The sequence below is a fragment of the Amblyomma americanum genome, chromosome 3 (genome assembly GCF_052857255.1).
Source record: "Amblyomma americanum isolate KBUSLIRL-KWMA chromosome 3, ASM5285725v1, whole genome shotgun sequence".
NCBI lineage: Eukaryota > Metazoa > Arthropoda > Arachnida > Ixodida > Ixodidae > Amblyomma > Amblyomma americanum.
The window spans coordinates 184,137,757-184,153,778 of record NC_135499.1 but is presented as its reverse complement, the minus strand read 5'-3'; the positions used below and the strand labels follow the sequence as shown (position 1 = coordinate 184,153,778).

The 16,022-nt window shown below is 50.1% G+C and overlaps 1 protein-coding gene across 5 annotated transcripts in view; it reads right to left on the bottom strand.

The window, feature by feature from the left end:
* Positions 1-16,022, bottom strand: part of LOC144125615 (uncharacterized) — a 272,073-nt gene that overhangs the window by 208,191 nt on the left and 47,860 nt on the right. For 4 of the 5 annotated variants that reach the window (XM_077659145.1, XM_077659149.1, XM_077659146.1 and 1 more), the window contains exon 2: positions 6,654-6,771. In XM_077659145.1, the coding sequence (XP_077515271.1) occupies positions 6,654-6,735 (82 nt within the window). In that variant the 5' untranslated portion in view covers positions 6,736-6,771. Of the gene's footprint in view, positions 1-6,653; positions 6,772-11,097; positions 11,118-16,022 lie in introns of those variants that run through there. The other variant, XM_077659148.1, reaches the window with a different exon arrangement.

The window sequence follows — 16,022 nt, the reverse complement described above, 5'->3', positions numbered from 1 at the left end:
TAAGCGAACGTGCGAGGCATTCGTGGCATTCTTCTTTGTCCTTATTTGCGTTTGTTTCCGTTCTGCCTACGGCCTGAAGACGGCCGAGAGTTCAGCGGTGTCGGGCAGATGCGCGGGGGTCGCCGCCAGGTGTGGGAAGCGTCGGTTTTCGAACCGATGTAAATTCAAGCAGGCAGACACCTGCGTCGGCGAAATGCACACCAGCAGGGGAAGAATGCGAGCGGAGCAGTTGCGCACGCACACGCGACTGATCGTGCATGCTACGCCAGAGCAGCCTTGGGCACGAGTCAAGCCATGCCCGAGCGCGCCCGTATCACCCCACCAGCTGGGGCGGTGCGCAGGTCCCGTTATTCGTGAGTGTGTGGCGTCAAGGCGCCGCTCGCATAGGTCGTGTTGACGAGCGGGTGATCGAGGCGTGTCGAGTCGCGTGTCACACGTCCGGGGCGGGGTCGCCGTGACTTGGCGGCGCCTCAAAGACGGGCGAGCTCTGGCGAAACTGGGCGCATCAGAGTGCGGCTCCACATGTACGTTTCCGACATAGTATATGAAGCGCATATGATGTGAGGCGATAAGACTACCGCCGGAATCTTTGCATGCTCGACTGGTTCACTCGCCAGAAAGATAATGTGTAAATGCGAGCCCAGACTTTCTTGCTCTCAAATAGCACATTTCAGTACGAAAACACTCATACGCTCGCCAACAACAACCATGAATCTCGATGAGGGTAGCTGATGGGGTTGTTCATTATGAAGACTGCAGGGCTCGTAAACTCCCACAACACGCGCATGTGGTGACTCCTTCGTGGTGTCCGTGTTTCCGAGCCCTGCAGTCTTCGTGAATCTTGGCAACCGATCTTAAGGTCTTCAGCCGTTGCCATGCAACAGCGACGCCACGTTGAGTTTCTTGTGTGTGAAATAAGTAAATAAATTAAAAATATTGCCACAGCTGGGTTTCGAACCCGCGGCGGCGCGAGCAGAGGTCAGATTCGCTGGCCAGTGCATCAGAGCACTATGCTATCGTCGCTTCTCTTTTTATTACCGACTTGGCAAATACACACAATCACACAAAAAGGCAGCACTGCTATATACAAAGAGATATAAGCACTAGTTTAATTCTGTCTAGTGCATTGCAGTTAAAAATGCCTCATAGAGGACAGCTCGTCCAAGACCGGTAACCACTATGCTATCGTCGCAGACGATCACACCGCATGTTAAACTGCAACACATTCTCTCGCTGTGCACTGCACATTGTCGTCCTCATCAACTTCCATCTGCGGCGCGAACAGATGAGATGAGCTTAACCTCGATCAGAGCTTAACCGGAGCCTAATATCGTCGCCAGACATGCCGACGGCCCAGCTCAGCAAAACCATGAGCCAATCAGGTTTAAACACATGCTTTCGCGCGTATACTCGGCTTAATTACGTTACATTTTTTTTACTGCAAAAATAACTCAAGCGTGCTGGAACGAAGCGTCTACGAAGGCTGCAAACAAGTTACGACGTCGTGCGAAATTTTGAAATTGTCCTAAATAGCCCGCGAGTTAGCAGCGAGTGTCAGGCACTTAGTCGATGAGGACCAGTAATCCCCCCCCCCCCCCCCCCCCAAAAAAAAAAAAAATCCGTGCTACGTGCCTGGGCAGTGGCATGGAGTTCAACTTCGCAAAGCTGTCAATGGGTTAAGATTAATTTCGTCCCCGTGGGGACCTTTAACGTGCACTGAAATCACACAGCTGTCGAGCGTGTTTCAGTTCCTCTCCCATCAAAATGCGGCCATCGCGGATTGCATCCCGCGTCCTTGGCCCCAAACATTACATTTGCGGAAGAGATCGCCATTGCACTGGCCGCCGCAGATCCAGAGTCCCGAGTCATTATTACGGACTCCAGGGGCGCCTGCCGCAATATTGAGCAAGGGTACATTCCAGACCGTGCTTTCAAAATTCTCCACGCATGCGATTACACAGGGTTTCCGACCCATCGTACCATCGTGTGGGCTCCGGGTCATGCGGGTCTTGAGGGGAACGAGGCAGCCGACGCTGCCGCCCGCGCGCTTACTCACCGGGCGTCGCCTCATCCGCAGCCTGATCCGGAATTCAATTTCAATCCGGCCATCACCTTTAAAGAGATCACCTCTCTTTATCAAACTTTTCATGGTCTCTATCCCCCTCCCTGTAAAGGCCTCACCAGAGTGGAGGAGCGCTGGCTTCTCCGCCTCTATACCAATACTGTACTGTGCCCGGCAGTACTTAAGCACTTCAATTCTTCTTTCTCGGGCGCGTGCCCACACTGTGAGGAGGAGTTTTCGGACACCTACCACATGGTGTGGACATGCCCTTCCAATCCTGCCTACCCACCCCACCTCCACCCCACTCGAGAGGCCTGGGAAGCTGCCCTGCGCGGCTGCTCCGAACTCCATGCCCAACAGGCATTGGTAGCTAGAGCCCGAGCCGCTGCGGAAGCTACAGGGATCCCGGACTAGGGCTCCCTCCTAGCGTTTGTAAGGGACGGGCCCTTCCGGCTCGCCCCATCGACCTCTCACTGTAAATAGAAATAAAAGTTTTCCTCCTCCTCCTCCTTGGCCCCGGCAGCCAAGGCCCCCTGAGCCATCGCGATGAATGTTCACTGTAAATTCCATCATTAAATCCCTACTCAGTCATTAAAGCAATGCTGAATCGCTCAACTTGTAGCTGTCATTCCTGTCAGCCCAACCTTCCTGACTGTTTGCCCTTTCTTGGCCCTCCTATTGGCTACAGCTAGCGCGACGATCCTCCGAGTTAACCCGAGCTACTCCGAAGCTTCACACAATTTTCTTGGTTGGGGCCGTGTTAAGTAGTGCTTTCGCATTACAATTCAGGAAGAAAAAAAAAGGTGTGAGGGGGGGGGGGGGGGGGGAGAGAACTACAGGTTGCCCCACGCAATGATCGGTTTGTCGGCGTCCTGTTTTCGTAAACCGGGCGAGCTTGCGCTATTCGTCAGCGCGCAAGCAGCAGCCCGTCACGGGATGTCGCGTGTCTTGCAACTGGAGCGCGGAAAATCGAACCCGCGGCCGGTTCAGTCAACGAGGAGCGAAGAGAGCGGGTGCTGTTGAAGTGCACGCAGCCCCCTTCGCACGCGAAGGGCGGGAAAACAATGACGGTCAAAGGTGTCGCGGTGAAAAGCTGTGCGCCGTTGGTGGCCACGGCGCAGTGCAGCGGACCATTGTCGCTGCGGCTGCTGCCGAGGCTCTTTTCCCCTCGGCCCGGAACCGTAAAAGGAGCGGCGAAAGCAGCGGAGTGGCGACGGCGGCCGAAGACGCCGATTGTCTCGGCGCGATCGCCGCTGGCGGCCTCGATGCGCAACAAGCGGAACCGGAAGTGCACGAGACTTGCGTAGTACTTTTCCGCATCTGCGCGCCTGGTTAGCAGCAGTCCGAGCGTTCAACCGAGTACCAGCAGGAAGAGGAAAAGGAAACAAAAACGCAATCGGGAAGGGGGGGGGGGGGGGGGGGGTTGCCGTGCAGTGCTCGACAAACTTTCTTCTCGCGAGATAAGGTGCCGGAGAGATAGGAATAAAAGAAGCTCTAGTTCTCTAAATCTTTTTCTTCTGTAGTCAGTCTATAGCCCAATGGTACTGTAGCTAGGACTTGAAACTGTAGTACGTGTTAGACAAACAAAAGACAAACAAACAAACAAAAAACAAAGACAAACAAAAACATATATGTAAACGAGCAGGTTGGTCGCAAAACGAGAAGCTACCAACTCACTGCAATTGTTAGCCGAAAAGTGCACGTTGGTGATGACAGTGACAAAAATTATGCCTAATGAGCTAGAGAACAAACACGAGCTGAAGGTGTTTTAGCGAAAGTAAAGTATGGGCACGGCATATAATGCTTTACATAACTGACGTTTTGTTGAAGTGAAGGAAGAAAACAGTCACCGAAACCAACAAAAGCGTATACGGGAATGTTTCTATATATTTTTCTTAAAAATTTTCGGTGTTAATTTTGTAGGAAATCAAGAGTGTACTTACTTTATGACAGAAAGACAAATTATTAGAAAGTAGAGGGATAAAGCAACCATTTCTCGCGGGTGGGATCCCAACCCACGACCTCCGAATTTCGCGCACGGTGCTCTATACCGACTGTGCTACTGCGGCGGCTATTTATAGTCTTCTGCTTTCGGGGGTGTATTTATATTACGTGTAACCTAACGTGAGCACGTTCACCAGTGCCACCCTCGTTCATAGCGGCGGACGTAGTTCATCCTGTATTACCGCGTGTAGTCACGTGGAACGTAATCGAATGGTGAAAGCGGAAGCTGTGCGAAAACCCATCGAGTGGTAGATGCGATGATATCAGAGGAGGTGGGGAGACGAAGCTGGGGACGTACGTTAGTTAGTCGTGGCACATGAGACAATTGAGAGGAAGTCGCCGGGAGAGGCCTTTGTCCAGCTCTTTCCTTAAAGGAGCCACCAGTCAGTTTGTTGAAAAATGGTTAGTAAGCAAATCGTCCCAATTGTTCGACCGCATGCATCTGAGATGAACGTCTTATGTGGCGGTCGTTGTATGTGGTCGTTGTATGCGTAAGCGACATGGGTTTTGAAAGATGGCGTTGTGGGATGCTCCGGCTTAATTTATACGACCTCGGGTTCTTTAGCATGGTCTGACATCGCACATCACATGAGCGTTTTTGCATTTGGCCTGCATCGAGCTGATGGCGTCGCGGCCGGGATTCGAACCAGCGATTTTGCAATCAGTAGCATAAGCTATACCTATACTGAGCCAGCGCGGAGGGTCGAACAACATCTAAGCCAACATAGCTGCTCTATGTATACAGCGCAAGATCGGTAGCAATCTTTTCATTTTTTTTCCATCTCTTGCGTTTCTTCAAACCCTGCCGTATCTTAGCCTTGCCGCCTAAAGCCTTAGAAGCTCTGAGGGGCAATTTTTTATAGATCGTAACTCCAAAAGAATCTGATGGCATTCGAAACACACTTGAGGTATAGGTGGTTCTACAAGTGGTAGCCCCCACAGATCTTGCATATTTTTGCAGCTCTGATGGGATGTATTTTTTCAAGTCTGTGACTTTGGTGATGGTGATGCCCGTTTACAGCTTGCGAGGCATACTGTCTCCACATTAACTCGCAAAGGACACGACGAAGACGCCAGGTTTATGTGTCCCGCCAGTGCAGCCGACAGTGAATGCGATGGACGAACGACAAATAAACCTGCCAACAAACTAATACAAAAACAAGTTGCGCGCCACTAGCCGCTGATGAAAAGCCGGTCTCAGAAATAGCGGATTCTGCTGAAGACAAGAAAGCTCTAGAGCCAGCGTACTGCTTCACCGAAAGGCAGTCTAGATACCACCGTCATTAAAGACTTTCCCCCCTTACGTTATTCTGTGGACGAAGCCTCAATCATAGGTAGAGCCTAGATCATTTGTCGAAAGTAAAGATTCCAAGAGAGCTTACTAAGGGTTATTCTGTGCGACTGGTTATACGCCGCTAGCGTTTTAAATCCTACGAACTTGAGATGAACTCACATCCTCGACCCTGCGAGATTTGGTACTTTGATTGGATGGGGCGCCACTGCACGTACAGCTTGGGCGCAAGCCCTTTGCGTTAGACCAATACTGTTCCTGTGGGAAGTATGGGAGAGCGCAGGAAAGGTCTCCAGCGAAAACCATCGTGTTCTGTCACTTGCGCGCAGCATATGATATAAGGAATGATACGCTATCCAATGTTACTTTAAACCACGGTAGTACGTAGAGAGAGAGTTTATCCATGGAGATGCATACTATCATGCCCTCCTTTGTCTGCGTTACGCAACCGGTCTTTCTTCGAGGTATTGTTTCCACAACTATATATGCGCATACCCACTTCTATTATTCTCAGACGTGCGGCTGGCTCTTGCACTATCATTGCCTGCCGACAATGGGCTCGCTGCGATCGGTGTGTGTAGGGCTTCGGTTTCGAGTTGTTGCGCACACCGCGCATGCTAGATTCGTCATGTCCTCGCAATAACACGGCGTTTTTGGCGAATACAGCTGAAGCTCTGGGTGTCGACACTGCCATGGATTGTGCGTTACATAATCAATCAGTAATTCAGCGAGAGAGAAAGCGAGAGAGAGCTATAAGCGCGCGCGGGGAGGGGGGGGGGGGGGGGAACTGCGACAATGTAGCTGTTGCGAAAGTTTCCACGAACGCTCCTTTTGTTTGCTAAGCTCGCGCCGTTCGCACCCTGTTCGCTCTGCGTGCCTTCGCGCCGCTATCAACACCCTCCTGTGGCCGTGTATCGAGGCCGCAGCTAATCCACGGCCTCAGACACTATGGCCCGCAGAGCGCGCGAGCAAAAACTAAAAAGGCGCCGTTGGAGGCGGCGGCCGCCGCTGCGCTTGCGACTTGAATTCTAATGCAATCGCGCGACGGAGGGGCTGCCCACGTAACTTGGGAGCGTCCCTCCGTGTACATCCGGGAGTCTAGCTGTGCGGGCCGCGTCCTTTTCGGTGTGTACACGCCGTGAGTGCGTTTGTATTTCGGCGCTGCGACCGTCGCGCGCGGACAGGGCGCTTTTCAATTGAAGGCCCGCCAAGGCCGAATCTAGCGCGCGCGCGCTGTCCACGCGATGAATCATGCAGCCTGCATGCGTTTGTGTGTACATATATGCATACACTGACCTTGTGGCGAGGGCATGGTTGGCGTGGCCGGCTGTGGCGGCGATGGAGGGCCCGTGGTTACCGGGATGATGATGGGCCGCATGCTTGCTGTGTCTCTCGAGTGTCCCCGTCACATCACCTACGCAAAGGAGAAGGGGGAAAGCGGACGTTTAACGAACGAAGAATCGAATGGTGCGCGCACAGTGGTGAGAGAGAGAGAAAAAAAAGAGGACGCCACGAAACGCCATTAGGACAGGGAATAAAAGTGCAAGCGAGGCTGCGCGGAAGAGGCCGAAGACTGCGGGCTTTATAAAAGCTCTGAGGGGTCTTTCGTTGCGCAAAGCAAGAGCTGCAGGGGTGCGATTGTTGTTGTATAGTTTTGCTGTGAGGGCAGGCAGAATATGCGACTGACTATTGGAGGTACCAGTTTTACACATTTAGCATTAGGGGGAACTTTCAAGGAAATGCGCCAGCGTTCATGAACTAAGTCCGAAAGCAGTTTCTTGTAATAACTTCTTTTTTTTTGAAAAATTTCGCTGCACTGAGGTGCGTGTATCGATCTTCATTGCTTCTTGAAGTAATATTCCCAATAGGTGAATTGAAAACACACAAGCTAGTACTCGTCCACCGTAGGATTGTTTCATCGCCCTCACAATTATTCCGTCAAGCGCAAGGCGTTTCCATGTCGCTCGGTGCACGACAGAGAAACGAGGTACAATTTTTCCTTTGAGGCGAGTAAAACACCCGCCTCAATTTTGTGTTTAGCCGTGCCGTGAGTCTATGAGATACAAAGTTCCTTAATATCCGCTTCAAAGAACCGGCTGGAACTCATTCAGTTTACAAAAATCTATCGCAGTAAGTACACGCGGAGACTGCAACAAAGTGCCCAGCCTGTGTTTACAAAAGAAGCCGGGCTTATGTGAGTTCATATATGAGCACAACGACCGCCTCTTCTTTTCCGACTTGGCTAACAAAAGCCGCCACTCACGGAGAAACATAACCAGGATTTTGACCCCAAACACAGGGCATCTCACTACGTTACGGCGGTTCCCACTCTTCCAGCCGCCCCTGCCACCCACATTCCCATAGGCAGCTAAACGCAAGAAAAGGAGCGGGTTCTCTCCCCAAACACCCCGAGTTTCCATTTAGTTATGTATCGGAAGCTGATCTGTACACACAAGAGGGCACCGAGCTCGCGGGAACAGCACGAGCTCAGAGCCAGGCTTGTATCGCCTCTCTCTCTCTCTCACTCTCCAGAAGACGCCGTCTCGAAATAGCGGGTCTCGCGCGGTGCGCTCTACAAGCGCAGCAACGAAAATCTCCTGTTGCGGATGCCGCTACAACCGCAGCCCGTTTCTTCGTTTGTGCTTCTTAGTCGGGCCCGTTCCTTTCTTTGCTTGCGAGCGCTGCACAGCCGCCGAGCACTGCCGCCGACCAACTTGCTGCTTACCTTTTCCCACGAAAGCTATCCCCGCGCGAAAGCCTATTTCTGGGCCGGCGCGCTCTGAATGCTTCGCACCAAACAAAGCAACGACCAACCGCTCTCCTTCATTTAGCGGCGCTGCGGCGCCGCCGCCGCGGTGGGCTCATTTGCAGGGCGACGTTTCGGCTAGGCGTGCGTACATCGTGCCACGTACTACTGCTGAGCTTAGTTGTTCGCACTTGTGGTTATGCGCGCTCATCGAAGCGTGAAACGTGCCTAGGTTGTGGTTATGCAGCCAGTCTGGTATTTTGTGCTTCCTATTTGGAAGCTAGGATTAAACGCTTCCAAAATTAGTCGCTCCTCCGTGACACACAAGCGTCTCGAACGGGCGCATGTGGCTACCAGAGGTCTCTCACTTGGCGTCTAAACGCAAACGCTGATTGTACAGTTGGTTATCTTGGGCGTTTGTGTCACTGAAAGCCCCCTCGGGCGCGCTGTTCCGGAAGTTTCCCGAAAGCGAGAACAGGCTTTTTAGAGCGGGTTTTGCGGATCCGTATTACAGTGAAGGAGCTCGCTGATAAAAAAGCCTATTGGATAAACATAGCTCACGGCAACCATTTCCGGAGTTCTCCTCCTTCGAATTGCCGCACTCTCTCCAAAAACAAAATTCTGGAAGCTTTTCTTCTGCATTAGCTTTCAGCTAAAAAAAATGTCCTTCAGTATTTGCTTTGTGAGAACTGTACGTACTTTTTTTTCATATCCTGACTAAACTGAAGCACAGCTTCATGATCACAAAACACTAACTAAACTAAAGCACAACATTATAATTTCGGAATACTAAGAGGTTTGCACGTGCGAGTCAATGAACTCTGGATGATTACAGCCCGTGACATCAGGTAATGTGCAGTTCTCGGAGAGTCACGAGGTATAAAAAAAAGAATAAAATCGGCCTTCCTTCCCGCGACATTAACCGAGGCCATCTCCGGCGCACATACAAGGACGTCAAAAAGCACGTGCACATAGAAAGAACGCTACTTATCCAATCCACGCCTTCCAAATCTAAGAACAGCCAAGTAAAGTCTCTCTCGCTTTCATGACGGCTCTCACTTCAGGTTGTTTTGACTGAAAGACGCGCGCTTGAACGGAAAGCAGCGCTCGGAAGAGCGGCGGAAGGCGGGGAAGTGTGGAAATCAAAGAAAATGAACGGAAGACTAAAGGCAACAGCGAAGGACGAGTCCTCACCGCGCTTCCCTCGCATGAATTCGCCGGCGGTAAACGTGGGCTGCTGACAGCATCTCAGCTTCGGGCCCGCGAAAACAATCGTGACAGTTTATTTAACTGGGACGAGTAGAGTGGGAGGCGGAAAAACAAGCAGAGCACACACGCAGGCACAGTGTTCCGCCGTCGGCGCCAGGGTGGGCTTCCCTCGCAAACCTGTTTGTTTCACTTCCAGCACTGCACGCGAGGGAGAGAAAGAGCGTCTCGCGCGTTGCCTCGCAAAATGTGCACGGTCCCCGACTCGACTATTCGCAGGCTCCCACGGATAAGTTACGTGATGCCTGTAAACACGAGAACAAATGAAGGCGTTCAACTGAGTTTGCGCAGACTTCAGGGTGGCGAGAGATAGTCTCTTTCTGGGGTCTGGATGCGCGGCCGCTTTTGAATTTATCTTCTGCCGGCATCAGTCCGCTGCGACTTGAAACTGAAAACAGGATATGGGTATCAGCGGGCACACATTTCAGTCGACGCGCTGCGCAGATAGTCTCTCGTATGAGCGACATGTCAAGTGTTGGTTGTTGAGAGAACGCCGGGCACGGATGTATGCTGCGCAGTTGTACCGAGTTCGGTCGTATATAATTCAAGGCGGCTTTTAGCTACAGTAGATATTTTAAGTTAGTAAATAGATTGCACAGTTCGTTATACAGGAGAAGTTCTTGGTGCCAGATCGCGTGCTTACCCGTTGGGCTCGCTCTAGAACGCGGCTGCGAAAACGAATTAAGTTAGGTTCTGCGATCTATGCTGGTTATCGGTTATGACGCAACAAATGGTGAAAGATTCTTCGAAGCACCTACGCATTCCTTCAACTATAGGCATTCGTGCTCAGGCATTCACCTCCCCACCACACACACACACTTCGAAGAAGAGAGCCCGCGATTAAATAATCAAGAGCAGCACGCAGAACGTCTTTGCTAATGGTTTGACACACAGCATAACGACATGAATTTAACCAGAACCGAAATAACGTATTCATTCGATTTCAGTTCTACTCCGTCTCATGAGGCTACATTCGCCGTGACACTGCTAACGTCTGGATCGGCCATTGTTGTGGAAGGTGGAAATAATGGAACAGCACTGAACAGGAACAGAGGTCTGCTTATACCGGGGGGGGGGGGGGGGGGGGGGGGGGGGGTGCCAGTATAAATGGGCTGAGAGTAAACTAAGCCACGTGACAATTCACGTGGTGTGCTTTTGTCGCTTGCCTAGACAGCGGTGGGCCTGCGCGGAGGTGCCGGTCGGAAAGGCATGCGCTAGATGCTGATGTAACTGAGATCACTCCCATCTGTAGCTGAACCAACAGCCTGCATTTCAGTGACGTGACCTACTCGTCATTCCTTTTCGGTCCTTTGAATACTCACAATTCTACACGTTGTCTAAAGCTATTGCTAGCGGAGTACAGTAATGCACTAGACTATACACCAGAGCACGATTTGCGTGACTGTTCCTGAAGAATTTATGGCGGCTAGATCTTCATGATCACTATACTGTACGCGCGTGCAACCTTCAGTCTTAGGCCAGCTTACATCAGCAGCTATGCCCGTGAGCTTACGTGAACTATACGTAATGTCTACAAGACGCACTCTAGTTCCATTCAGTAGCCGCATAGTTTTCACGTAACTGACTGTGCTCGTTAGTAGCGGCAACCGACCACTGATGGTTTGCGCCATTCTCCTCGTACCCAGTGCTGCGGACAGACAAGCGCGAGACGACCTGCGCACACAAGCATTTGCTCCAGGCCCGGCGGGCTGCTGCAGGCTCACGTACCGCTCACAGCTGGGCTATACAGCTGGCGTCGAGGACGACTTCGTCTCAAGCAGCAGGGGGCACAGAGGCAGACAAGCGGTGCAAACAACTCGCCCTACACTCAGGTCTGTTGACAGCGAACTCGGTAGACTGCCTCTGGCGAGCGAGGATGGATGCTATATATCGTACCGAGATTTGCTGCATATTCAGCACTATCCTAGTTATAGATGGCGGTAGCGCACTTGTCGACCCATAAGCGGATAAACTGGTCGATCGGAAAACACGGGGTTATGAGTTATTTTCATAATTCAGAGATCGATTAAGCCTGCATACATGCTTCACGAGTGCAAAAACAGAATACACGCGTGACTCGTATACGATGCGTTTAGAGGTGACGGTATCATTAATAATGCGTGGAAAAGTACTGCAGCTGACAAACGCAGCCGAACCAGATAGCTTGGCTTTTGGATTGCATCAAGCTCGACGTGTACGGGAACGATGAGGTATTCGGTGCTTGCAGAAAAACGTACATGTCAGTGCGCAGCGTCAGCACGCAGGTCACGTTCAGAAAGCAGACGGTACCGACGGTGAAACATTAGGAAACTTATCAAAAGAGGCCTGGAATTGCTCGTTATTTCTTGCAATAGTGCGCGTACACAACATACATTATTCTGCGACAGCCCCCGACACTCCAGCTGCTCACAGCGGCTGTTTTCTGTGCTGTTGGCGATTTTCACGACATAGTGGGGACACCATAATGATCCGGTATAGGTACTACGAGAGCAAGTCAAATGGAAACGAGTCAATGCGAATATATGATAAATGGGGTAATTTAGTCTCCGTGAGCACATTTGTCCCACTGACTTACGAGTCGCGTGATTCCCGTCTTTCATAAAACTTCAAAAACTCTTTAACTGACTCTTTCACGTCATCGTCCGACACGAATCTGGTTCCCTTGAGTTGCTTTTTCTTTGCTTTCATTGGGGTGGGAAATTCGAATGTTTCCACTGTAAGCTTTGCTGTCGTGTTTCAGGCTCGCAGTGGTTTCAGGCTCGCATTGGTTATGCTTTCCCGGTCACAACTGCAGACAAGAAGTCGTCACCCTCATTGTCATACCGGGTCAGATTAGCCAAGGCAGCGCCGAGAGTCTTCTGGTGGTTGTTCAAAATATACGGCATCCATTGCGCACACAAGAGCCGATAACCGAGATAGTCTTCAATCATGGAGTGAACCGAACCGTGACTGATGTTCACACGCTCGGCCAATTCATCGATACTTATCCTCTGTTCTTGTCTAACGAGATTATCAATCTTTGCAATTGTGTTGGGGGTGATTGCGCAGTGGCTTTGGCCCGGTCTTGGATCGTCCTTCTTTGAACCGTTTGCTCCAACGATTCACGGTGGCCAATTAAATGCAATATTCACCGTAACACGGCAGCCATACGGCGACTAATTTCTTGTTGGGTAACACCTTCAGCTGTCAAAAACCTCACGACACCACGTTATTCAACTTTTGGAGCGTCCATTATGTCCCGTAACCGTGTTCAGCCCAGTGTATGAGAGCATTAAAGGACATTTATCCTCACACCTGTGTGCCAATTTAGTAAATGAGAGATGCATGTGTGCTACGCGCATGCCTCGCAGATAATGGACCAAACCATTGTTACGCGCTGTGGGTTGGTGCGCTTTCATTTGAATCGCCCTCGTATATTGCGGCACTACGCAGGATTGCTCCCGGGCTCAGCGTATATGGAATTGCGCTTGTCTTAAAACTGCGCGATAAACTCGCGATTATTTTTGAACTGAAGCAGCCTCGTGTGGAGTGAAACAGTCTCTTTTCTCGAGGGTGTGAAGGAATAAAGTAGAAGCAATTGAAAAAATCTCTCTGGCTTTTCAAAAGGCCGGCGTGAAGGTAAGGCGATAGATGGCCGACGCGCGCTTTGAAGGGAATTTAAAGTCAATAATATAATAGAGCAAACGACAGAGCCAATAACGGAGTAAATATAACCGAACAAAAGACGAGATTCGGCGCTTCGATCCAATCTTAGACCACAATTTGCTCTGTCGCCGCAGCGTGGCGTCGATATCGTAAAAATCGCCAATATCCTCACGCTAATAGACGTAATTTGTCAGTTAATTACGTATTCGTGGGTGCTTTCACGAGCCATTTCGGTTTTTTTTCGTAGTTTCACTCCCGTTTTCTATAGAAAAGAGGGAAGAAAAGCACGCTGCCATCAGATTCTTCGCAAAGAAGCGAGAAGGGATGAAAGAAAAGTACCCTATCAGCAAGAAAGCTGCTTCTTAGGAAAAACAGGTTTGTTCTGACAGTTTGGAAACATTGCTCACTATGAAGCGAAGAAATCACGTGCTGCACAGGAAAAGCAAAGCATAATGGCACGCACCACCACTGTGCGCCACTGCCGACTGCGCTCCGAGAGTTACGCAGCTTGTACTTGTTAAAGAGCCAACACAAGCTTGGTCCTGCTGGACGATGAGCATAATAATGCGAAAAGAACGATGCCGCATGTTAGTTTAGTTGGTTTTACGGGACTTAACGTCCCAAAGCGACTCAGGCTATGAGAGACGCCGCAGTGGAGGGCTGCGGGTAATTTCGTCCATCTGGTGTTCTTCAACGTGCACTGACATCGCACAGTACACGGGCCTCTAGAATTTCGCCTCCATAGAATTGCCCCCCGGGACCCGGATCGAACCCATCTTTCGAGCCAGCAGCCGAACACTGTAACCACTGAGCCACCGCGGCGGCTAAATGCCGCATATGTCATGCAGTGCCGCTACTACTGACGTATTTGACGAAGGAACTGTCTTCTTTTGTAGTGGGTGGCCATGTTTTGCTTTATAGGTTATACGGATCGAGAGAGGTGCAGTCTTTGTCAAAAGTATACAGCCCAAAGGGCCTTGCTTCCAAGCCATGTAGCGGGGCTCTTAAGCACATTTGACAGTCCTAAGCCTGGGAGGGTTGAGGATTACCTCCAGTCTTTGTGAGATTAGGGCCCCTCAGTATTCAACACAGGCCGCACTGCAGGGCCTAGAAGCAGATACCCTGGGCTGTATAATTTTTGACAAAGACTGTACAGTCTTTGCAAAAAGTTACCAGGCTAGACGGTGTGCTTATCAGTCGTATATTGAAGCTATTATTATGCTAGCCCTCAAGCTCTAAGCAGCTGTATGGTAGGGAGAACCCTTGTCCTCACCTTCCGAGAACTTTTTGATCTTTAGGGAAGCCGTAAGGGCTCTACTATTCGAATGAGCAGCAAACCATGCAGCCTTGTTACTTTTGGCAATGGCTGTACATAGAAAGGTTGTCCTTTACTGCGTCACAACACTAGGCATCCAACGAGCCTTCTGCCGTTGCGCTCGCCTAAACGAGGATTTTCTCCCCTGATCATGAACAGTTGACAGTGGCGCACAAGTACTGTTTTTTTTTTCTTTTCATCCCCGTGTCCTCTTAGGAGCAACAGTGTTTCACATTATGTCAAGGTACGTTATCAGCAGCCAAGAAGGGAAGAAACAGGACGCTAACGCACATCCTCACGATGCCCATGAGAAGCGCTGCGTCCCTCGCGTGTGAACGCTACCGCACATCCAGGAAAGCCTCGTTGAGCTCACACACAGAAGCCATGCGTCGTTCCCACAAACGAGCGTTAAACGAGACGACGACGAGAAGTGAATGCTTAAGTTCATGCAGAACCGTGCACTGCTCGCCGTATTCCCCGTTTCGTACGGCGGCAGTAAGGAAAAATTTTTGAAGAAAAAAATTTGCAGCTTTTCGCGTTGCTGGTCCGAGTCCATCCCTTGTCTGCAAGAAAATAGATATAAGGAAGCGGCAAGCGTATAGTTAAGCGGCGTGCAGTAAAGCGTCTTCTTACGACCGCCGTTGCCGTGATGTCCTCCAGACTGTTTTTAACTTTGCCGACGCCGGCTTACGCGGTTTAGCAAGCGGTAGCTTATAGTTCTCGCTCTGATGAAAAGATTGCGTCCACTCTGCAAGCTTAGTTTCGTGGAAGCCTAATTTATGGGCCCAACACTACTACTAACCTCCGCATGGTCGACTAAAAAGCGCTAAACACAAGCTCAGACTGACTAGAATGCCCTATTTTGTACAAGCTTGCATATAGAATAAACACTGATTTGATTTGACTAAGCCCAAGCTTTATAAAACAAGCGAGAAGAATGCGCGGCTAGAGTCTAATTATTAGTTGTATAGATGCATACTGAGTAGTTATTTCTGGAAAATCTCTCTAGAGCGGGAAGGCGTTGTGCCTCTTCGACAGGCGGCGGCCAGCAATGGTTTAAGCATTTCCTTTTTTACGTCTGCCTTTAACGCCAAATAGTAATAATAATAAGCCAGCCTTGAAAATGGCGTGCTTGTACGTCTGCCTTTATCTCATCACGCTAAGTAGTAATAATAATAAGCCAGCCGTGAAAATGGCGAGGTATAGAACTGGTCATTTCGGAGAAAAATTACATTGAAACAGCAGCTAGAATATCCAGACTGAACGTTGTCATTTCGTTCTCAACACAAGAAATCCTTCCAACACTATAACTCTTTTTTATTGTAAAACGCAGGTACCGGAGACTAATAACAGTCATACGCCAGCCGTTTCAGACCTTACTCCCACACACCACCTCCCGAAAAAAAAAAGTATAGACGAGCTAAACATTTGTGACGCACGTCTCTTGCTTATCGATGTTGACGGACATATTTTTAGTGTTCAATAAAATATGGTTTGATTTAACTTTATTTGAATCCATATGATGAAGCGAGCAAGCAGGAAAATTCACGCATTGGCTGCAATCCACTGCTATAGAAAGTAAGAATATTTCTGCCGCTTAGCTCAAGATATAAAATAAAACCTGTTCCGATGTTGTGGTCTATGTTCTGTGGACAGTAATTTTTATGCTCCAAGTGGTGTGCGTACTTAACAC